This window comes from Poecilia reticulata, chromosome 4 (assembly GCF_904066995.2).
Source record: "Poecilia reticulata chromosome 4, P_reticulata-male-v2, whole genome shotgun sequence".
Taxonomy (NCBI): Eukaryota; Metazoa; Chordata; class Actinopteri; order Cyprinodontiformes; family Poeciliidae; genus Poecilia; species Poecilia reticulata.
Genome location: NC_088833.1, coordinates 27513374 through 27538497, shown reverse-complemented (window position 1 = coordinate 27538497; position 25124 = coordinate 27513374). Strand labels below are relative to the sequence as shown.

Sequence of the window (25124 nt, the reverse complement as noted above, 5' to 3'; positions counted from 1 at the left end):
CAGGAAACTCTCTCACTTCCTCTGGATTCTCATGAAAAGGCTTCGACACCATAGCAACGGTATGATGGAGGATTTTAGCAGTCTTGAAACCGTAGCTGTGTAAAACCACAGTAAGTCTTGACTCTTTGAATTGGATGAAGCCTACGTTAATGTTTGGTTTGTACATGATTAATATATTGATTATTCAGCATGCGGAATTGATTAGGCAAACAAGATGAGCTTTTGGGTGCTGCGGCCCACCTGGGAGTCGGCGTTCAGCGTTATAATCTCCTCTTCCGGATCCAGCAGCTTGCAGGCGTAGGCAATGTTGACAGCCGTTTCCTGTTTGTCACCCGTCAAGACCCAGATCTGCAGGCCAGCTTTCCGCAGCGAAGCTATCGTTTCTGGGACGCCGTCCTGCAGCCGATCCTCAATGCCAGTCGCTCCTGTGGACGGATGCATGTCAGCGTCTGCAGCAATGCTGCACAACCGGCAGTATTATACAGACGCGTTTCTCATCTACATGTTTCACACTTTTCCAGACTCAACTTCCCACAATTCTCTGTCATTTATGCTATTAGACAGACAGGAACAAAGACAAGAAAGAGGGAAAAAGAGAAAGAGACAAAGAAAGTGTGAACAGCGGGGAAAGAAAGAAAGGAAATAAGAAAAAGAATCAATCGAAAAAATAAATTAAGGGAGAAAGCACACAAGGAAGGATAAATATGACAAGGAAGAAAGGACAGGAAAGAATACAGGGAACACGGAAAAAACAAAGGATTTATGATAAAAAATGAAAAAGGGACAAAGAAGGAAGGAATGAAAAACACAGAAGAAAGGACAGAGAAGAAAGAAAGAGAAGGATCCCAGGAATAAAGGATACAAAGGAGCAGGAAGAAAGGAAGACAAACATAAAAGATCCAAGAAATTAAGGATAAACTTGAGTGTAAAGGACATGAGTCAAAGAAAACCAGGAAGTAGGAAAAGAGAAAGAAAGACATGAGACAGGAAGGAAAGGAGGAATAGCACAACAGAGAAAAGAACACAAGGAATATCACATAAAAGAAAGGAAGCATAGAGGGAAGCACACATGGAAGAAACGATGGAGGAGCATGAAAAGGAAGGAAGAAAAAAGAAAGGAGGAAGACGGGAACAAAGGAGGGTTAGAAGGTAGGACATAACGCAAAAAACACAAAGAAAAGATGGAAAGGGCACAACATTTGACACAAAATGTTTTTTTTTTCCCAAACTTATCCGCATCTAGAAAATACCGAAACCAAACTCCACGCTTCTCCAGAAGAATGACGTTTTCTTCTGGTCTAAAAATGAAGGAAGTCGTTCTAAAACTGAAAAGTGACCCAACAAACCTAAAAGGTGGAGGTTTGTCTCCAGCCTCAACGCCGACTCAAAGAGCAGCTCCTCTTTTCCCTGGATGGCCGTCTCAGCCTCCAGGTGGCGCTGCAGCCAGCGGGCGTATTCCTCTTTACTCAAAGTCTGACACACACACACACACAAAACAAAGCACACCAGAAGGTTACACTCAAACACACACACATCTAAAGAATCACTGCTTTTCTGTTTCTTGTGGGAAAACGGAACTTTACTGCTGTGATTCCTGCACAGCAGTAATGTGAAACCTTGACAAGGTGTTTCATCACTCGGCTTTGGTGACAGGCTGAGCACAAGCAAGGAATACACGGAGCCCGGCCTGTGAAAGCATAAATTAGCAGCCTGGGAACGAGGCACAGATTGCAGCTGAGTCATGAAGCATGTCCCGTTTGGAAGGGCTGGCCCGCGCAGTCATCTGTGCTGGACTACTAACGCAGCCTGCCCAGAATCCAGCGAGACGCACAACCCTATCGCTTACCCTTTTGGCAATGCAGAGTGTGCGAAGGCCGTCTGCGGCGTACAGGTTCAGGTAGTTCTGCGTCCGACAGAAAATCTTTTTCTGACGTTTTCCTTTGGTGTTACCTTAAAAAATAAAATAAAATAAAAAGACAACAGAAAGAATTGGTTTGAAAAGATCAAATACTCTTTGTTCTAGGGGGGAGGGGGATTTAGCAGAGATGTTAACAGAAACATGAGCACCATCTGTGCTCACACCTACAGTAACCATGCATCTCAATGTTTTTCACAAAAACGTCACAGTCTCATCAAGCAGACACAGCTTAGTGGCAGAAGTTCTTCGTCTCACAAAAATAAAACCATCCTATTTCAGCCGCGTTACATAATTGGTTTAATACAAGCATGTGCGGTTTGCTGAGGATGTTGGGTCTTATGTTTGGTAACGGAACGTCGCCGACGTGACTCTGCGGCGCCGAATCTTGGCCAGAGGGAACGGCGCACCAACAGATTGGCTTTATGGCTCTCCTGACACAGATGCACCAGCCAGTACTCTTGACTGCCAGTCATACAATCTCACTAATAACAGCCCAGCTTGGCCGCGCACAAACCGCCGTAGCAAATTATTTTTACCTAAAGGAACAAACGGGCTGCATCCTGGCGGCGGCCTCAGGCTTCAAACGCCAGGAAAGCGTTTCCCTTTCTGTTGGATCGGCTCGGCAAAAACCTCCGGTCCTTTAGGTGACCAGCTACAGGACGTTGGCATTTTGTCACAGTACGACCCCAGTGCATCAGTGCGTGTGATGGCGACTAAATGCAGACAGATCACGACAAGCACCACAGCCGTAAAGTGGAAGGAGAAACAATGGGTTTCAAAATATTGCACAAACAACAAAAGTGTTGCAATAAGTGATTAATCTCAGGACAAATAAAGATGAGCTCGATAATTTCCTTCTTGATTCATATTTTCTGATGGACAATTTCATAATCCATCTTATTTATAGTTGTGTGTGGTTTTTACTTCCGTTTTCTTTATTGCTTTTGGTTGTTGTATTATTTTGGATGTTTAAAATATCTTCCAATTCCAGTGTAAAGTTTGCTGTACAAAGTTACGGCTCATTAATGTTTGAGCCTTTATCAATACACCACTAAAAAATTGTCTTTTTTCACAATAATTTCTTAGACAATTTATTGTCCAGCAAAATATGTTATGAAGGACCCGAGTGTGGCATCAATTTACATTTAGTATTCAAAACTCCGAAATAAAACCCAGTGCAACGATATTGCTTCCAGAAATTGCTGGATTAGTAAACTTGATTTGATTCTGTTGTTCTGTGAAGGTCTCAGAGGTTAAATAACACCTAAGATGCATTCACGAGGCAGGCCTTGATTTTTTTATTTTTTAATTTTTTTGCAGAATCCTAATTTTTTTTGTGTGGTTGTTCATGCTACTGAATGATGTGACAGCAATCAGGTTTCTGTGAGAACGGTTTACAACCCCAAAACGCCTCAAGCGTACAGAAGAACAGCCTAGACGTCACACAGCGGCACAACATTTATGGAAGTAATAATGGATGCCAGAGTTTATGGATTGATTTAAAAAAACAAACAACATGCAGCAACAGAACAGATCATAACACGAATGAAGCTGATAAAAAGAGAGAACGAATAATAGCCATTTGTGGAGCATCGACTGCACATCTCTGTTTGGATGTGTAGTCAGAACCAAGAGTGGTGGGACTGTGACGTGATGCGCTCCAGCGACACACATTTCTTTCTTAGTTTCATATTTATAATGTTTAGGTACGTCACATTAAACAATAAAATCAATTAATCACATGATAAATTAAAAGAAACTCCATCCATCTATTTTCTAACACCCTTGTCCCTAGAGGGGTTGGGAGGGTTGCTGTTGCCCATCTCCAGCTAACGTTCCAGGCGAGAGGCGGGGTCACCCTGGACAGGTTGCAGGGCAACACAGAGACAGACAGGACAAATCACCATGCACACACACACACACACACTCAAAAGAGAGAGAAAAGAGAAAAACGATAAATCAAGCAAATTAAAATTAATGAGTTTCTTTTAATGCTGTACAGTGGCGCAGTTGGTAGCTGTTGCCTTGCAGCAAGAAGGTTCTGGGTTCGATTCCCAGCCCCGGTCTTTCTGCATGGAGTTTGCATGTTCTCCCTGTGCATGCGTGGGTTTTCTCCGGGTACTCCGGTTTCCTCCCACAGTTCAAAAACATGACTGTCAGGCTAATTGGTCTCTCTAAATTGTCCCTAGGTGTGAGTGTGTGTGTGCATGGTTGTTTGTCCTGTGTGTCTCTGTGTTGCCCTGCAACCTGTCCAGGGTGACCCCGCCTCTCGCCTGGAATGTTAGCTGGAGATAGGCAACAGCAACCCTCCCAACCCCTCTAGGGACAAGGGTGTTAGAAAATAGATGGATGGAGTTTCTTTTAATTTATCATGTGATTAGACTGGCAACGTGTCCAGGGTGACCCCGCCTCTTGCCAGGAACGTTAGCTGGAGATAGACACCAGCAACCCTCCCGACCCCAGTAGGGACAAGGGTGTAAAGAAAATGGATGGATGGATGAAGAGTTTCTTACACAAGACCATGCAGCAGTGGTGAAACTGGAGTTTCGTCGCAAGTCGTGCTGCAATTTCTAAAGGCTCAAGGGACTTCAGACCACATTCAGCGCCTTCATGTGTGATGTTATTTGACTAACACTAAATAACAGCCTGGTCAAAGCTATCACTATACAGATCAGTGTTATGGTGAAGCCCAACCTGCATCAACCCAACCTATTAACCATCAAATCTGTTAAAGGAGGGAGAATGAAACCAAAATCTCACCACTCTGCTGGATTTCACAGAGAAATCTGCATAAATGCCCCTAAAATGATAAACAAACCACATAGTGTTCATTCCAAAGAGTTGCATTCTTCTCATAATGGAAGCCGAGTTGAGTAATTATTTTGTAATCCAGCCTTATCTGAGAGAATGTGGGGATGCCAGTCTAAAAACATGTGAAACAGGAGTGTCCATCTACACTCAGGACAGGAGGATAACATATCTGGGGACTCATTTTTCTGTGAAGCTGGAACTTCCTGCTACTAATGAACAGGTATAAAATGTAAAAACAACATAATAGCAGGCATTCACTTACAGGAGGCCAAGGAAAAGCGGTGCACAGGTTGCTTCGTATTAAATTATTCGGATGAAGAAAACACACTAAAACATATGAAAAATAGAAAACAAGATCAACAAATGAATCATAAAAACCAAAAAAAGAAAGAAAAATGCCAAAGTGTACAAACATTAGTCAAGAGTTGAGCCAAGATAGCAGACAATGAAATTCAACTACCACTAAATTGTTGTAGCTCTCTGGATAAGAGTAACTTATTATTGTCTTGTTATATTCATATTTTGCAGCCATACTCCTACTTTCACTGCAGTGTTCATAGTTGAACAGGACTGCTTCATGCTCAGGAGAGTTGATAGTATTCCCTCACTTTAAACTCAAGTTTAAATACATTAAACTGCAACACAGTCTCTCTCTCAAAATATTTTCTCTATCTATTGTACAGGTAAGTATGAGCAAGACGAGAGGCACAGATGTCTTTTATATAAGCAAGTGCCAAAGTCAGTCGATGTTATTAAAGCGATCCAATATTAACTGCTACTCAGCAGAGGTTCTGACGCCTGGGGACGGTGCGACAAATTGTGTGGGCTAACACACACAGCAACTGAACATTTTGACTTATTCAGCCTCCTTGAACTACAAAGTCACTGCAAGAAAAATAAAAGGCCAATTCACAAAATTTGTTAACCAACTGTCATTACTTTGTTTACGTCTCAGTATTTGCCATGGTAAATACTGAGACATACCAAACCCCCCAAAGAAAAGTGATGGGAAGAGAGAAAACTGAACGGATTGAAAAATATGAACCAAACAGAAAATAAGAATGTTTACAAAGAACCAGAAGAGACTAAATTCAACTTTTCTGCACTCCTGCAGACTCCAAGTTAACAACAAAAAGTATTTGTGGACTACAAAAAAGTTAATTTTGAATAATAAGTCCCATTTAAAGTAAGTGGATAAAGAGTTTTTAACCAATGTCACTTTAATTTATCGTCTCTCTTCATTATATTCTACAAAGTGTCTAAGGGGAAAGGTTAATGCTAGCCTTGAACATTTTTCCTAAGCTTAGCTACATAGAGTTATGAAGAGGTTTCTGTTGCCATGACAAGATGGAGTTGAAGGAAATATGATTTGTGGCTTCTGAAAGGACTATTGAGGTGCATCTTTTACCTTTTTACCAGCAAAACCATCTTGCAGAGTGCTGTACTGTGTGAACATGGACATGGGTAAGATGTTTGCAGTGTAAGGAAGACCTTCACTTCCTAAAACTCCAAAAGAAACTACATACCTTCCTATAACACGATACAGCAGATCTTCTAAGAGATAAGACAAGGAATCAGAAAATGATTTCTTAAAAAAATTTTTGAGGGGGGAGAATTGTATTTATGTGGAGAGAAAATGCTCTGACATGAATGCAGCTTGTGTGTGTTCTGTTGACACATTAAAAAAAAGTCTCTATTTTGTGTTTTGCTTACTCGACGGTCTCACCCTTACATCTTGTGGAGGGATGTGACCAAACCCAAGTAAGGCTAAAGAATATGCCTCCAACAGTTTTGCCATTCTCTCTGATCCGTTCCTAAAATAAAACACAAAAAACCGTTTTTGGGTTTTTTTCAAACTCGGCTTATCTGCTGAATCTCCACATGATGACAAATAACTATGTCGTTCATCGGTTATGAAAGTGTTTGTGGTGTAGCAAGCAGGACTTCAGATGCAAACGTCAGAATTTAATGTGGACTGAATCTTTCCAAGAATCCTTACCGTGTCTACAGATTTAGCAGAAAACATAATTAAGTGTTTCTTTGTGTGCCTGGAATACTAACAACCTGTTGCGCCTTTACCATTAGAATACAAAGGAGCGCCTTGATTATGCAACAAGGAAAATAAAAAAAAAAAAAGGAAGTTTATTTGGGGAAGGTAGCAGAAAGCAGTCTTTAAGCTCAAAGTGAGTTCTTGCATAACCTGCGATCTTGTTTGTTGACGTGGAAAGGAGCAGAGTTTAGGTAAGAGGTGGATCTTCTGAGGGAGAGGTTTTCAAAGCGTGAGGCGGGGATTCTGAGGAAAGCTCAGTGGATGGAAGCGAGGAAATATTACATTAGTTATGAAAGAAAGAAAGAATCCAACAAATGCGCTGCAGCTGAAAGGCTGAGGTAGATTTGTTCTCCAGAAATTTGACTGTTGGTAGAGAGAGAAACTAATAAATGTAGAACTGAGCAGTCAACAATGAGTGGTTATGTGGGCTGACATGCTAATAGTGAGTATTAGGTGGATGGTGAAAACATTTAGGGTACATTCACACCAGCCCCATTTAGCTCACTTTAATCAAGCTCTAGATTGTTGGCCTACAAAGTCTGGTTTGTTTGGGAACGTGTGAATGCGCAATTGAGCTCTGATGTGCACTGAAAAAAGCAAACTCTGCTCTGCCTACAAACCTAGGTCTCTGTTCGGTTGAAGTGAACGCTGGCATCCACATACGTATTGGAACATCTCTAAATGTGCCGGAGACCGCTCCAAAAGCAGGAAAGAGACTGTAGCGCGGAGCATTCTGGGTAAATACAACCAAAACAAATGTGAAAGTATATCGCTAGTCGGGGAAATGGCTTGCTGTCTCATCAGAAACAAAAGACAAATCCTACAGCAATCTGACGCCACTCCATTTTTGTCTGCACTTTGTGAAAAGGAAGCTGTGCTTGGTGTCTTCTTCAGAAGTTCCCGTGTTGTTTCCTTCAGCAGTGCTTTGTGCAGCGCCACAACAGGCGAAGATGGGAAAAGGTTTTGCCAATTGGTTTTGATCATTTTCAGCTGGTGAACTGCACAAGCTGAAAATGTAACAAATGTTGAAATTTTGGTTCCAAACTGAATCTACCAGATTATCAGGTGTGAAAACATCTTTAGACATCCTTGAACCTTGTCACAGTTGGTCACATTACCACCTCAAATGTCAATTAATTGTATTACTATTTATGCAACGAGATAACACAAAGCAATGTAGCACAAATGATACTGGTTTACAAACAAAAATACCAAGTGTGACTTGCATCTGTAGTTACGTAGCCCCTTTTATTTCCAAAAGAACGAGTGCAAAGCCAAAACACAGGCTTTGTGCTTTGGAAGGCATCAGAGGTTTTCATAAGTGCACAAGCAGTGGGATTTCATGGTATTAGAAAATCTTGCGATGTTTACTGGTAAACATTGCCAGTTGTCTGTGTCCAGTGTGAGCCTCTGTTGCTATGAGACTGTCCGACTGAATAAATACAGCATTAGCATGTCAAATGCAAGTTGACATGCATTTGACATGCTAATGCTATCAAATGCATTAGCACTCCATGATTGGAGTTTTGTACTCCAATCATGTCTTTGCAATGACATGATTGGCATATTATGCTGCCCAAACAACAAGTGGCATCATAAAGTCTGTTGTGTTGTAGAGTTTAACACAAGAATAGGATGCAAAACAATTTAAGATCAGGACGGTCTCCTTCTCCTTCTAGCTATGCTTACTGTGTGCAATTTAGTGATACAAATCACACTTTTTATATGACTGATGCCCTAAAGAAGTGAATTACTAATGAATGTTTTTTTAAGGACAGTATTTGTGTTTATGAGGCTATAATTGTTGTGTCATGCAGTCACAGCTATAGTCACCTAAAAAGCAATAAATAGTTATTATCTTCACACTTCTCGTTACCACAATGGTACCACAAAATATTGTGATAAAATTTTAAGCCCTCCTCTGCTACCATCTTTCTCTTCAAACTACACAAACCCAGACAACAGCTTGAAATGACTGAACGTTTAGTTCCCTACCTGTGTCGGGAGGTTTGATGAGGTTCATGATGACGGAGTCCGCTCCTTTGGTATAGACTGTGATTTGATCGGTGAGCGGGTGCTTCACCACCACCGACATGCGCTTCCTGGTGGAGTCAAAGCCCAGCGTGTGCAGCAGCTCAAACGTCAGCTTCCCCAGGTGAGGCAGCTCCACCGTCACCTGGTCAGGGAGGCGTCCAACCAGGGAGCACTTGTACGCCCTGGCGGCGTAGACCAACGCGGCCTCGTCGGGCGACTCTGCCTCGTAGCGCAGCTCTCCTTCCTCAGGGTTGCCGGGCGGCTTTTCGTCGTAGCGGGGTGTAAAGGGGCTGAAGGCTTGCTCCAGGGTGCCGGAAAGCTGCTCCTCGTTCAGCTTTGTTAGCGTGCTCTCTGTTGAGGGAGAGGAGAGCAGGCTGGAGCATCCCCTGTTGAAAGAGCGGTTGAGACTGGAAGAGCTGCTGCTGTTGGAGCCCGAGGTCAGGCGGCTGGGGGTGAAGCGCTTAATGAAGTCTTCGATGGTCTTCACCGGAGACTTTAGTTCAAATCTTGTTCGGACCTTGAAAACACAGATTAGAGGATAAAGACACTTCTGCGGTACGAGGGTTACATATTCATATCCCTTTCAACTTTACTTCATCCCTTTACAACCACAAACATCAATGGGCAGGGAGAATGTTTTGGAAAAGTTGAAGTATAGTTACTTTGTAGAATAATATCCCAGACTTTTGGACATCAGAATACTGTTCAATCCAACATCTGAAAATTAAATTGTTTAACTGCAAGGTGTGTGTCAATCCATTCATCCATCCATTATCAGTATTATCTTGTCTTTACAGTGTTATAGTTGAGAACAGTAAGGCCCTGAAGTGCCAAAATCGGCTTTCATTGATGTAGGCACATGATGTAAATCGCGCCATTTCAGTGCCTGCCAAACTCGACACCAGGTCCGGGCCAAACTATTTCCAAAGAGCTCGAAGTGCTGCGTAATTGGTCAGAAGTTTCAGCGCATTGCATGAAACATGCCAACAAACAGCAATGTTGATGTTTCTCTTCAACTTGTACGTTTCCACTGTCCAGTTTTTGTATCTAGAATATACAGGGGTACTTTTTTCAGGAACATTATTTGGCGCAAAGAGGAATCATTACATGTGTATGATTTTTCACCAAATAGCTACTGCAATAATAACACTGGCAAATGCTTAGTAACTCAATTAAGTAGAAGACAATCCTGGACAAAAAACAGTTAAGAGGACAGAACAACACTGCTGAGCATAGAGGCAAAGCTCAAATGGGACGGTTTAGATCATACCAGGTTTATTTGTAGAAATGTCCCAATCAAAGTCACTGATCAGACCAGTCAGTCATTTTATTTGTTTGAATGACCTTTATGACATAAAATCTCAATGAAATCAAGTTTCCCCCAGTGAATCATAATCATAAGCCTGGTGGGCCTCCAGGCTTTACTTGCCTCCCCACCAGGCTGAGCATGGTTTAATTCAAATAGGACTTTTAATACACCAGTGACAGTAAAGTGTTGTATTTCCTTTTAATTTCTCTAAAGCACTTTATATTGCTTTGTTGCTGAAAATGTGCTATATAAATAAAATTACTTTTACCTTTAAAGATGGATTAAGCAAAGGGGTGTGCATTAATTGTGCGGTCCCTGCACATGCCTGTTGACCTCACACCATTATTTCCAAATTATTATGATGTCTACTTTTGCACCTTTGCATTTTTGTAACTTTTAACATTTCTTTAAACAAAATCATGGTGGGCTGCTGTAGCGCCTCTATCAGCAGGTTTTCAGAGGGAAACTCTGGAAATGTTATAATAAATTTGTGGATGTAACATGACAAAAGAGGGCAAAAGGTTTATACATCAATATTTTTGCAACACACAGTCCAAAAAACAACCTAGTATAGCGTTTTCAAAATTTCAGAGCATAAAATAAAACAACTCCCTTTCATTTAAAGCAGATAGTAACTACATTGCTTACAATAAATCTTCAACCCTGCAACGTACAAGTACTAACCAAGTCATGATAACCTGGACTTGCTAGGTGTTGATGAACTAAACCAAAACTTTTCACACAGGCAACATGATGATCTTCACTGATACGCAGTTTGAGCCAAAACCTGGCCACATCAAAAGCGTTTCAAGTACATGTACCAAAAAAAAAGTGAAATAAAAAGGGAGAATATTTCAAGGTTTTTAAAATAAAACCAAGCTGCAGCTGCAACATTTAACAAAACTGTAGGATCTCAAACAGCTGGTTTCTGACAGCACTCAAATACTTTGGACTTTTATATTCTCACACACACACAGAAAAAAACTCTGAGAACTTCCTGGCAGTCAATCGTAAGCAGTTTTCCCCCATGTGACCCAACTATGAGGATCAGCGAGGAGAGCAAACATTGAGCTAATTTTGGGAAAGACAGGAGTCTAAGCAGAGGAAGGCTTGTTGAAGGAAAACAGGTTGGGTCATCAGGTTGGTACACTCAGCCTGAAAGTACGCAACTGCTAGTAAATACTGCCTGGAAACAGCTGCTGCCCTTGGAGTAGCATTGCTGGTTCTGTATCAGCATTTTACCACCTAAATTTGAACACTATGCTGCACAGTTTGTCAGGAGATCAAACAAAAGGCAACAACAAATGGCCTGCGATAAAGTAAAAGAACCCAACAAATCAATAGAGATGTAATGCTGAAACTGAAGTCACTCACCAGTTTAGGCACTCAGGGGGAGTGCATGTGTAGCAGTTTATCCAGTTCGGATTGTCGGAAACTGAGAAATCGGGTCTTTTTCCAGCAAGTAAACAAACCGTGCAGCACTTAGAATGGTTTGTTTGCTTGTTGGGAAAAGGTCATGTTAACCACAACGCCCCTCAAGTGTGGAAGTTGTTACTGCAAGAATAGAACTTCACTTTCAGTACCGCTGAGGTACTTTGAAAGTAATTCAGAGTTACAAAAGATAAAAGAACCCATTTCAAAATAAAAAGTTGGGCTAAGATTATTATTATATTTTATTTTTTTAAATACAAAAATCACTGGAGAAACCTTTGTATTCACATGTTTCTTGTACGTCTATAATTCTGACGTACAAGCGACACTCACAAACAGCGACTGATGGAAAAAGTCGGTTCTCTAGGCCCATGGGGGTTAATTTTTGTTCCTAGAAATGATCCGATGTGACACTGGAAAAGAATATTGTTGTGTTCAAGTTGTGCTAGAAGGCATCACTAAAGCTATTCTAGTCCAAAATGCAAAACATGTCGCAGCAGCACTGACGTCCACAGCTCACATTTCTAAAGTATGTTTTGCAAAGAAGTTTCATGATTGACAAGGGGCTTCTGAAAGATAAATTAGTAATCTGATGGTTGAATAATCTAAATAAGATTCATAACAAAAATGTATGTTGTTGCACTTTTATATCTAGTTATTCAATAAATTAGCAGCAAAGGGTCTATGTTTTTCTTTAATGAACATATTTCCAAACAGTTCTGTTTTGTCTTCCTTACAAGAAAAGAAAAAGTTTAGGGTTTTGGATTTTTAAAATGTCTTCCACTTCCAGAGTTAAATGCTCATTAGAAATAAAGATTTATTGATCTTTGAGAGGGTGTATTTGCATTTCCACGTCATTATCATTCTATAACTTGAAAATTATCTCGAAACATTATTGTTTATTGCAATCACGTCTGGGACAATTCTGAGTTATCATGACAGGCCCAGTCCAGGAAGTACTTAAGTCAAACAAATCGAGTATCGATGCATTCTCAATCAGTGTATTACTTAAATTATATTAAACGGCACCAATGTGATAGAGAAATTTACTTAACTTTTAGAAAATTGATTAAAGGTATTTTATATGTGGGTTAAATTTAGGACTTTTTCAGAGCAATTTTTACCCTCCTTTCTTTTTAATTAGCATAAATCCATCACTACGCCCTCCTGCACTGATGAAAATGCCTCTCCTGGCAAAAATCCTTTGCCCAGTCCTTCATGCCGGGGTGGTGCTGTACGACAACACGGAGGGTGACTCACTCCGCGGTGTCCGACTGCAGAACTCACAGCTCTCACAAATACACAAGTATAAATCCTTCAATGGGCTGGGTTAGCTACAAGGGCATCTTAATAAAATGTCAACAATCGCACCGGCACGGGGAACAACAAATCACAACAATAAAGACAAGCGGAAACGAAAGCTGGAGGGAGGCTGCATCAAAGCTGCTGATTTTGTTTTGTGCATGGCTTGTATTTTTTTTCTTCATCTAAAGCGATAACCTTGAAGGACAAACTCGCATGAATAATGTGTCATTTTGTGCAGTTTAATCGCAACGGCTCCATCCCTCTGGGTGGGGAGGTGGGAGACAAGACGGGAGGTGGAGGGGGAGAAGCTGTGTGATGGGTGGGGAGGATATCACCACAGAACAGGACAACCACACCCAGGCTCACGCAGGAGCATAACAAAACTCGGATACACGGTTGTGTTTGGACACAGAACATCAAAGAATTGCAGTGAAAGGTACGTGCACACAGACATTTTTGCTTTATTTTGGAAAGTTTTAGGAAAAGCGCAACTAGTGAAAGTGGAAGCTTGGGAAGGATGACTGAGAACTTTTAAACTCCTTTGACTACCTAAAAGATGAAAAACTTGCTTATAATGCCACAAATATTAGTGATTTTCTGAACCAATCATTGAATTGGAACTTAGAAAACTAAATTACAGGCTATGCACATTCACTTGACAAGAATACCTAAACATTGTACTCAAGTAAGAGTAGAACTACTTGACATATTTTTATTCCAGTTACCGTAAAAAGTAGCCATAATAGCCAGTAGCCAGAAATGACTCAAGTTAAAGTAAAAAGTCTTTGGTAAAATGTTTACTCAAGTACTGAGTAAATGATCAAATTATCAATCATCAAATCAAAACATAAAATTAGGTGGAAATTTTGCTATTTTAAAGATAAAAATGATAGTAATTCATATAGGTAGCAATACAAAATAAAATCAGGCAAAAGAAAAAATTTACAAATCAGTTTTTTTTCAAATAAAAAAAAACTTATGAAACTAACAAAAACGGCAAGTGTATTTTTGGTTGAAACATGTTTTATCTTCATTCAGTGAAGTTACTCATCTTCAATTCTGTGTTTATTTAATACACCACAGGAAATGTGCAGAAGAGGATTAGGGCCACTGATAAAAATAATTCTTTTTTTAAGTTGAGAACTATAGGACGCATACAAAAAAATTCAAAAAAGCAAACAGAAGGCCTGTGGGAGCCGCCGCGCCTTACCTTTTGCCTGGGCTGATTAGGTGAGGTCACCACCACGGTGTTACAGATTGTGAGAGCGATGAAGAAATCGATGATATCAGAGAGGCCGGAGGGCAGGTGGGACATGGACTGGCGGTGGAAGCGCATGAAGTCCAGCTGACTGCTGGATTCATTGACTCTGTCCAGGAGCTGAGGGTCGGGGGTGACATCCTTCTCCTACAGGACAGAGAAGGGACGCATAAGGGGGGACTGGAGCGGACGAGGACGGCGCTGGACGGAGCGGTGAGCTGACCATACGGCTGCTGAAGGCCGTGTGCTTGGAGAGGATGCTGGCCCGCTTGGCCTCGGCCCTGCTGCCCGTCCTGCGGTGGGACTTGGTGCTGTGGGAGCGCAGCACGACGCGTCCGCTCTGATGGCTGGTGACGCTGTCCCGTCTGGGCAGGGTGCCTCCGTGGGACATGAACTCCTCCTCCTCGGAATCGATTTCCTGATACATGGCGATCCTTCTAGCTGCGTCGTGCCAAGACACCCAGCTGTTAGGAAGGACCTTAAAGGGGAAACCAGCGTTGCGCATCGGCCGGTTGAACTCACCATTGGCGTCGTGCGAGTACTCCACTCCGGCCACAGTGCAGCGCCGGAACACCATCTTGTTTTCCGTCAGCGTGCCCGTCTTGTCGGAGAAGATGTATTGTATCTGGCCCAGATCCTCGGTGATATTAAGCGCCCTGCACTGCAGCTGGGAGTCCGTCTCCTCGTCGTACAGATCCAAGTCCTGATGGATTAAGTACACTTGGCAGATCTTCACAATTTCAATCGACACGAAGAGCGAGACGGGTATCAGCACCTGGGAGAGGAAAGGAAAGTTACAGAGACAGACAGTCTGAACCACTTCTCAGAGCTTAACATTTGACTTTTTGCCATTGGTATTCCCCCACTAATGCACTCCTTGGGTTTCTGTAGTTCAGAATGATGTCAGAACACCAAGGGCCGCCATCTTGTTTGACAAGCAAAGTTTTACTGCTTCTATGCGCAGCTCCTACAAATCTGAACAGGAAGTGATCCGTGCCACTGAAGCGCCATCTTGGTAGGCAAGCGCAGAGTAAAGCATAGATGAACCGTGGCTTCGAGACTTGACCAATGTGCAAGAGAATGACATAAACAACATTTTTACTGCTTTCAGATTTGACCTGTATGAGACAGAGAATGCAGATTGTTTACTGTTGACATAACTCCATAGCAACTGTCATGACAGCTAGCTACAGATACCTACCAAGACAATTGTCAGCTGCAAGGTTTACGAAAGTGTGACGTCACATAAGAACTATGATTTTTTTTTTTTTTTGGACTTTAAATTCAGGTCAGTTCTATAATGGAATATTAGGGCCAAGCTACAATTTTAATTATTTAATTAGGAGAATAAAATAATAATATTACAAATAAATTTGTAATACTAGGAGAATGAAGTAGTACTTTATGGGAACTTTACCATGAAAAAACAAAATATTAAAATGCAGAATGCTGAGCATCTTGTTAAGTTTTATAGATGATACTTCAATAGAAATATTTAATCTTTTAACATATCAGCATTAAATTAATATCATTGTGCAAACAATTGAGACCACTTTGAAGAGTCGTTGGTCACATCAGGTCTTAATTTTATCAAAGCTTTTATCTTGTAATATTAAGATGTTTAATCTAGTACAGTGGCATCTTATACTAATATTAAGATTATATTGTCATAATAAGATAAAAATTCTTGTAGCCAGGTCCTGAAACTTTGTAGTAAAACTGAGAATTTTAAAAATATTTTCTGTCATTTGTAACATCGTTTTGTTTTTGTTTGTTTTTTTTAGAAAGGAAACCGAGAATAAATGAAAAAAAGATGGTATAATTTTTTTTTAAGCCACTGAAGAAAATATTTCAAAAATGCTTCATGGACTCACATAAAGTTGATATCAGACTTTTAAATTGGTTGAGTTTCATCAATTCTTCTTAAAAAAAAAAAAGAAAGTTTAAAAACATAAAAAAAGCTTTGTGCAGTTTTATACACAAACAGAAGAGTACCACATGGTCTGGGAGGAAGACTGTTTAAAAAGTGTGCTCTGCATTTGCTTGATTGTTTCAGAGAAAGGTTGGCGTGAGCCATGATGGGACATTTCCATTAACACTTTTGCTGAGAAGACTGAGTCATAACATCTGGGAAGGCAGTTAAGTTTGCACGCTTTCACCCTGCCGCTCTTCCCCCGCATGGCAAATGCAGCCACTGTTTACACAGCTAAAACACATCACCGACCACGCCAACATTCATCCACCGTTTTCTACAGAAACCCTGCAGATCAAAACCGATCCGCTGCTAATGACACGGAGCGGCGTGACACGTTCACCGATGATCCAGGTCACAAGCAAACAGATCAATAGATCTCCGTGATAGCTTTTCCCTCCCCAACTTGATCCTGCACAGCAGAGAGGCTGTGTGAGGCATGAAGAGCATACATCCTCACTGCATGCTGAGGGTTTGTTTTTTTTTCTAAGTGGAGATAAAGATTTAGAGGTCATATGCTCAGAGGTTGCAATAATTTCAGCTAACAATTTGATTTACAGAGCTGCCTGCATACAGTGGAAGAGAATCTTTTAGAAATACTGATACGGTTTGTCCCTGCACGTGTTATCTGGGTTTCACTTGGTTTTTTGTGCCCCCACCCCCACACCTCTCCCAGTTTTGTACCTGAAAGATGATGATCATGGTGAGGAAGAGATAAATGACTGACATCACAAGTGATAAGTCTGTTCCTTCTGGACTAAGAACGTCAAACACGGGTCTCTTATCTCCGTACTGAAACATCCACAGCCCGTGACCTGGAACAGCAACAGCAAAGGTCAGCAGAAAGACGGCGAACATAAAAATAACATAAAAAAAAAAAATGTATTCCTTTTTTTAATGATTTTTTTTTTCTTTGAATTCCTCATAGGAACCATTAATTTATTGGTTATGTTCTCAATAACAGTACAAATACAAGGTACGCTTAAATAGGCCAAGTTCGTATGGATTCCAATTTCACTTATATATGAATAAACGTGTATATAAATAAACATATGGTAAGAATAAAAAAGCCCTCACAAAATAGAAACCAATCACATAAATCACATAATAAAGGTTTTAATTAATCTTTTTTAAAATCCTATATTGTTGACTCAAAGCTTTTTATCATCATGAGTTACAACAGTCTGATAATAATGTTGTTATTTAACAACATTAAGAAATTAATTTCTACAAACTGTTGTCTCACAGTTCAACATGGTGGTGGTAGTGTGATGGTCTGGAACTTGTTGGAAGTGTCAGGACCTGAAAGACTTCCTGTAATTAAAGCTGCAGTGTGACGTATATGTATACTGGGAAACTCTGAGGAAAAAAAAGAGCTCCTCTGATTTCTCCCAGCGCTAACTAGAAACAACCAATCAGAACCAGGAGGCGGGTGTTAGTGCTGTCAATACCCCCGTCTCCCTTCCTCTCTGCTAGCTGCAGCTTCTTCATAATAGCAGAGCTTGCAGTGAATGCTGAGGCTAGTTAGCATAGCCATAGGTGACTGGGGATGAACAGTTTTCCTTTAACAGTAAGTTGCTTCTCCACCACTAGCATGTTGAGCAGTGAGTACATGAGATTGATTGACAGCGCCAAGGCCCTCCTCCTGGTTCTGATTGGTTGTTTTTGGTGAGATGGCAGTAATGGCTCTGGGAGGAGGTAGAGGAGCTCCATCTTTTCACAGATTACCTAACCCATAGCATACCATCACACCATAGTGACAATTCTGTAAAAAAAAAAAAAATGTAAAAAAAAATCTTTCATAAAAGTTACATATTGCAGCTTTAATGGAAGTATTAATTTTGCTCCTTACTGGACAATGCTGACACACAATGTCCAGCCAGCAGTTTGTGACTTTAAGTGCAAACAAGGTGACAGGAACAATAAGTCGAAGCAAATTTTTTTCATTACAATTTTAAAAAAATGAGTGTGTGGTTGAAAGTTATCAAAAATGAAAAGCATTGACTTTCTTTTTAACAACTAAATCATCATTTGAAGTCTACTTTTTACCTTTCCTCAGGTTTTGTTTTTCATTTATAAACATTTGTTTGCTGAGCTAAAAACATTTTAATATAACAAAACTGGCCTCTAACGGGGCAAAATGTTTCAACTTGTGCATATGAAACAAAGTTCTTCATACCAACAACAACAAATAGGCAGATCACCAGCAGGATGACGACACACCAGAACACGTCCACATTCATCTGTCTCTCCAGCTTGCTGCGTTTGTAACGCGGCCCTTTGTTGTTGAGCATGGCCTTGGTCTCGTGACCTGCACAGACAAAAGCGAGGCGTGTTGGTCGCAGGTCTTAAGGGGAGCGCGACGAGGCGGCGCTGGGTCAGACTGACCTGCATAGATGACGATGCCCATGGCTTCCTCCGTGTTGCGGACGGTGCAGCCTCGCAGGAGGAGGTTCTCTTTGTGAAGTGCTTCTCTTTTGCCGTTTGGGTGGATTCTGGAAAATTCATTTTAAGAAATGACTCGGACGAAAGAAAAAAAATCATAATTGTTCAGATGAAAAGTAATTATAGATTTGATTCCTTCCTGAATAATTAAACAGGGGTTCTTGTAAGTTTCACCAACCACAATTTAAAACATTGTAAAGACTTTTTAAGATCAGCGCGACACATAACTTCTGATCACGAATGCTCAAAATTAAATATTAAGCCTTGATGAAATTTCATTTCAGACTGTAGATGAAAATCTGGGCATTTAAGATTTTAAGGCTTTAAATGTTGATTTTCAAATTTTAGACTTTTTTTTTTAAGACCTTGCAAGAACCCTGATAAAAGACTACATACATTTGTTCTGCCAAGGTGCTGTGAACCATTACAGTAGGCGCCGATTTAAGCCAAAATTCCCACTGATCCTAAATAAAACCTCTCAAGCTTGGACTCAATGAGGCTTTTCACGTCTTGCTGCTTTCCCTCAATTGTCACCTACAGCTTCTCTGTTTTAAGCCTGAATGAAGGCAAAGCCTCACAGAAGTATCCACACCACTTTAACTTCTTCATGTCCCATTTCAATCACAAAATTCCAGGTATTTAACCGATTTTCTCATAGCCAAAAACATCCATCCATCGGGGGGTCGGGAGGGTTGCTGGTGCCCATCTCCAGCTAACGTTCCGGGCGAGAGGCGGGGTCACCCTGGACAGGTCGCCAGTCTGTCGCAGGGCAACACAGAGACACACAGGACAAACAATCATGCACACACACACTCACACCTAGGGGCAATTTAGACAGACCAATTAACCTGACAGTCATGTTTTTTGGGCTGTGGGAGGAAACCGGAGGACCCGGAGAAAACCCACGCATCCACAGGGAAAACATGCAAACTCGAACCCAGAACCTTCTTGTTGCAAGGTAACAGCTCTACCACCTGCGCCACTGTGCGGCACTAGCCAAAAACAACATATTAAATATCTGAGTGTTGTCTGCATTTGTATTCATCAACCTTTAACTGACACCACTACATATAACACATCCAGAATTCCATTAATAAGTAAATTCAGCCAAGTCTAACAAAAAATTCAAAATTATATAGTGATTTTTTTTTTACTTGCCAAAATAAAGAATGAAATATTTTAAATATTGTTGTAAGATATTTTAATAGAAAAGAATGTCTAAATCATTGTAGATCCATAGCTGATATATATAAAAAAGCTTTGCATGTTTACCTTATTAAAAGTGAAAAAAGCTGAATCAATTTTTTAACAAATGTTTCATAAAGTTTCCTGTAGCTCTTATAAATTTGAAACATTACTGACACTGTGATGCTACTATCAGAATGCTTACCAACAACAGAGGTCATGCTCTGACCTCTGACACCAAGCCGACCGACACATCACCACTGGTCTATAGATTAACACGAGTTTCCCCGATCCCTAAGCAGTCAGCTCACACACACAGCTTAATGGAGTTCACAGCTAGCACTGCTAGAAAAGGAGATAACCCCCTCTGAGCTCGCTCTCTCTCCCTGAAAGGGAAGCCAGATTAGACCGGGTGTCACTGACCATAATGTAATAAAGCACCGGTGAGCCTTGAGCTCCACTGTAGCCTGGCAACTGAATACCTGCAGCATCTGGTGTGCTTCTAAGCAAAGAATACGTGTCATAGTTTGAAGACAAGTCGCACTGGATCCTTTATAGGGAGCTCGGCAAATCCAGTGTGTTAATGTGGTGACATCATGAGAAGTGGCAGGGATCCAGGCAGGCCTGTTACACTGACAAAACTTTACTGGATGATAAATTGTCCCAGATACCATAGTATTGTTGTTTTGAGTCCATTAATGTAATGTGACGGTAAAAATGCACATTCTGAAAGATCAATAAACAACAGAAGCGACAAAAGATGAATTACAAAGTTTCAAAAAACAAAATTGTCATTCAAAAGAAAAAAAAAAGTGCTGGTTTCACAACAAATGTGCACCTCTCACCTAAGAAAGGGAACAAAGACTCATCATTTCATGTTTGGATTTCAACAGAACTGACCTGACCTGATGGGGTTGAACTAAAGTAGACCAATCAGAGCCAACGGGCTCTTTTGAGGGAGGGGACCCGTCAACAACTTTTGTTTTTACAGCAAACATGTAAACATGTGGAGGGGCAACTAACATCTAGGTGGTTGATGAAAGTTTGATCACAGTTATCGGTCAACTTTCAATCACCAGCTCTTGGGATATTACAGTTTTAAGATCATTGCATTCGGGATCATTGCTGTACTCAACAGATTGGAATCACAAAAGAGCCACTGGTTTGACCCCGGATAAGTCGTTCTCGCATAAAAACGTACACAGGAAGTGAGAGAACGTCAGAGGCGGAGTGTAATAATGAAACAGGCAGAAATATGTTTGGAAACTGGGAAAGGACAAGTGCTTTCCCTGGGAACAGCATCATTTAGTAAATGATCTATACTGACTGAATTACAGCTGGACATCCAAACCAGTCATGAACTAAGCAAAGAAAAGTGAAAAAGCTCAATTTACTTTTATTGTAGCAAGCAAACCTTAGGAGAACAACCCTAATCATTTCCAGTACAAATACTGAAAACTGGATACAGAACTTGAACTTGACCCTTCAAGAAGCTTGAGGACACACAGCTGCTCATAATCAAGGAATGTATTTTTTGTTACATACCTTGAGGTTTGTGCAATTTGCACAAACCTCAAGGTTTGCACATAACTCCCATCCAAACAAGGCTGACTATATTCTTTGCTTAGATATTCTGTTTCCGTTTTGAGCACAACCCAAGTTTAACTTTGAAACTCTTGACTGGTCTACAAACCATCATCTAAGACTATTTACAGAGAAAATGTAACAATTTAATAAAAGCAAACAAGTCAAAGACTTGGCATTCAGGCACTGAAAAAAAATGTTAGAACTTTGTTCCAGAAAAAAATTAAATAAAATTGAATGCATGACACAAATAAATCACAATGTGCCTTTGAGTGTTTTTTTGAAGCAGATAAGTCATTCTTTCAGATGAAAACACTGTGACCATGCACTGTATGGATAATGATGCAGCAAATTTAACAGCAGAGTGGGACCGCCAACAAGGTTGTACATATGGAAAAAAACAAACAAAAAAAAAAAAACAGTACAGAAGACTGGTTAACACATCTGCAAAAAGAAGCCATAACTCATAATTTAAGAAATTTATAGAAATCCCCTAAAATGACAAGCCAGAGAAACACTGAAAACAGATGAAATGGAAGGTGATATATATTTGAGCACTCAGAGTCCCTCAGGGGGGTTTCTCCTCTTATGTCCTTTAATAAAATTGAGTCCCTGTCTCTTTAAAAACTGCCACTCTTTTTGAATCTCCACCTTCAGGACGTGATCACAACATGGCTCCTCTATTAACTCTTTAACAATATTTTACCAGCGTTGCACTGACAAATAGCTTGCATCATGAGCTCAGCAGATGTTTACTAATTGCTGCTGCCTAGTCTGAAGGAGCCGAGTGGAGGCATTGCAGGGGACGGGTGTTTTGTGAGGTGGAAGCTAGGAAGCTAAACTACAACTATCCGGAGGCGCTTTGTCCTCAAAGGCGGCTCTAAGACCACCCGGGCATTTTGCACAGCTGAATGGTTGCAATAGAGATTAAAGGATTTCTTAAACATCCAACACTCCAGGTATGTTTTTGGTGAGGGGATAAAATTGTAACATGATGTAAAAATCATCAGTTTAGACATCGCAGGTGGCACAATCCGCAACAAGTTGAATAAATTAATATCGCAAAGCCTTCATCTGAGATATGTGAAAGTAAGTAGTTGTTCAAAAGCAGAACAACTTTTGAATGTTCCTCAGCTTATAAAAGTTGTTCTTCTGTTGCAAAAACTGTAGTACAAAATAATTAATATTGAAGGAGATAAGAGGAGAAACCCCCCTGAGGGACTCTGAGTGCTCAAAATGTTGAAGGTTACATTCCTTTAGTGCTGGTCTGTCGTCACAAGTAAAACACTCGATTGTGTTAAAATGTGGGGTTTTCAGTTACTTCCATACACAGTTGCTTGGATTGCTAACATAAACATCCTGGGACTGTTATTTTAAGTACAGTTCTGCCACACACCCACGTGCTTTGGAGTAACAATACTGGTGAGAAACAGAAAGAATATTAAGGTAACATTTTAAATCCCTGGGTTTGGTGCCAGTTTGTTAGGTCTCTAACCTTCTTCCTCGAAGAGAAATTACATCTTCCACCACCTCCAAGACGAATAATAATAAAAGATCTTGAAAAAAACTGGAGGTGTTATCAGTACTTTTTTCTTGGGTCTCAGTTGATTATTTTCTGCGAATTGCTTCACTTGGACATAGAAATGAATAGAACCGCAGTGAGGTACAAGAGCAATTGAAAATCAAAAGTTCTAAAAATGATTAAGATTTTTAAAAAAAAAGAAGTAACACTCACATGTAGCCTCGAAATCGGTTCAGGTCATTGTTGGGCTTTTCACATTCAATTGTGCTGCTGAACTTTAATGGGTCAAAATCACAGTCCTGTGAAGACAAAAACACCCAGTGAGAAAACATATGGAGCCCCCACTTCACTTTGGTCATGGATGCTAAGATGTGTGTAATATTTGCTCTATTCAAACTTCTACTGTCAGATGACCCAAGACAGAGAGCATATCATTTTGCAGGGGGAAAAAATTACAAAATATCATAAGAAAATAACATTATATGGAAATATTGATGCAACATCTCAAGACTTCAGCCAGAAAGTTGAAGGTTGGACACAAATGGGTTTTCCAAACCTAAGCAGACAAATTAGTTAAGGTAAACAAGTTTTTTGGAACGGCCATTACAAAGCCCATTGAAATGTATAGACAGAGTTAAAAAGATGTATGTGAAAAAGCCAACTATTCTCAGGAGAAAGGTGTAATTTATGCATTATATTCATATAATAGGTAAATTGGCTTCACATCAGAGTATAAAAATCGGACTTTTGTCTGATTTTGTTCTTGCAGTTGAGTTCGAAGGAGTTGGTTAATTCTGCCTCCACACTTGTGTGAAACTTATGGAAGGATACCCAATATAAAGAAAACATTTGATAAAGTCATACACTTTATTATTTGCCTTAACCTGTATTTATTTGGTTAATATTTTTGCCCTTTTTTAAATTCTGATTGTTCTTAAAAGCTGAAAATTATCTCCTTTTTATTTGTCAGGTGGGTTTTGAAAAGAATCTCAGGAATGTCAACCAGAGAAAACCCTTTTATTTTTTTAGCCATAACTGAGATTCTTCACCTGAGTTTCCATCACAACCGCCTTTTGTACATTGTAAAGATTTTCAGAAGCATTTCTATTACACTTTAGGCCACTGCTCACTGACAGGAGTGAGCAGTGATTGCTTCTCCCTGCAATTTGTGATAAATTTTTTGTTTGTTATAAAACCTGAAATTAAACTGGAAAACAAAATGAATCATCATACGACACAGCAAAACACAGCACCAAGCACATGATGAAACGAGGTTGAGAACAACATTCGTTTCGGTCTCACCAGGTCAAAGAAGCTGCGGACGACGTGCCTCTGCTTCAGGTTGGTCTCTCCGTCCAGCGTGGCGGTCTCGATGTGGCACAGGTGATCCGGGTCGCTGGAGGTCAGCAGCAGGATGTCGGCGGGGAGAATCTCATTACATCGCAGCCGGATAAAGTCCCCGACTCGCAACTCTTTCCAGTACTTCTCCACGTAGAGTTTGGCCTCTCTGCCGGAACAGCATACACTCAGGTGTGTGCGACTTCACACAGGCTTTGTGCTACTTCTAAGAAAGCAAGCTGCAACTGCTGATTTGCCCAAACTGGGAGGTTGGGATTTGTTGTTCCTGTGATTGGCCTTCGACGTTAAGGTCTTCAAAAAGTTTTTAAGTACTGGATGTTTTTCATTTGATTAAATTTTCTCCATGTCTTATAGATCATGTTTACCTGCCAAAAAATGACAACAAGCTATTTTTATAACACTGCAAAATTTGAATAGATATGGAGTTTAATTTCCTTCACACGCCCGGTTCATCCTTGGGAACAATTTAGTGATGCTTGAAGGCCCGGCGTTCTTCTGTTCGAACAATTATATGCACGTATAGACCTGATGGGAATGTTCAACGATTATACCGCTCAGAAATTAGACGGGTTCTTTGTCCCAGAGGTGAATGAATTGTGGTCCAAAATGCAGATTTACCCAAAAACTAGACCTGGTGTAGATACCGGCTGAAGCTGGTGAGAGTGTGATTATCCACGTTGAAACTGTGGACTGACGTGGGCTGAAAGGTCGCTCCGTGAGGAAGAAGTAGCCACTCCAAAAGAAACATAAAAGGCCAGACTGCAGTTTGCAAATGCACACCGGGACAAAGACTTTCATTTTTGGAGACATGTCCTGTGGTCTGAAGAAACTAAAGTGGAATTGCTTGGTCATAATGACCATCATTACATTTGGAGGAAAAACCTCCAAACAGTTAGGATGCTTGTACCATCCTAACTGTGAAGTATGGTGGTGGCAGCATC

General features: G+C 40.6%; 1 protein-coding gene across 1 annotated transcript in view; it reads right to left on the bottom strand.

The window, feature by feature from the left end:
- atp10a (ATPase phospholipid transporting 10A) overlaps nucleotides 1–25124 on the bottom strand; it is a 44100-nt gene that overhangs the window by 14813 nt on the left and 4163 nt on the right. The window contains exons 2-13 of the mRNA XM_008407639.3: nucleotides 24127–24331; nucleotides 23038–23123; nucleotides 18477–18583; nucleotides 18268–18399; nucleotides 16773–16903; nucleotides 14639–14891; nucleotides 14340–14557; nucleotides 14069–14263; nucleotides 8775–9330; nucleotides 1847–1950; nucleotides 1347–1473; nucleotides 241–425 (exon numbers count right to left, since the gene is read on the bottom strand). Coding sequence (XP_008405861.1) covers nucleotides 241–425; nucleotides 1347–1473; nucleotides 1847–1950; nucleotides 8775–9330; nucleotides 14069–14263; nucleotides 14340–14557; nucleotides 14639–14891; nucleotides 16773–16903; nucleotides 18268–18399; nucleotides 18477–18583; nucleotides 23038–23123; nucleotides 24127–24331 — 2299 coding nt within the window. The remainder of the gene's footprint in view (nucleotides 1–240; nucleotides 426–1346; nucleotides 1474–1846; nucleotides 1951–8774; nucleotides 9331–14068; nucleotides 14264–14339; nucleotides 14558–14638; nucleotides 14892–16772; nucleotides 16904–18267; nucleotides 18400–18476; nucleotides 18584–23037; nucleotides 23124–24126; nucleotides 24332–25124) is intronic.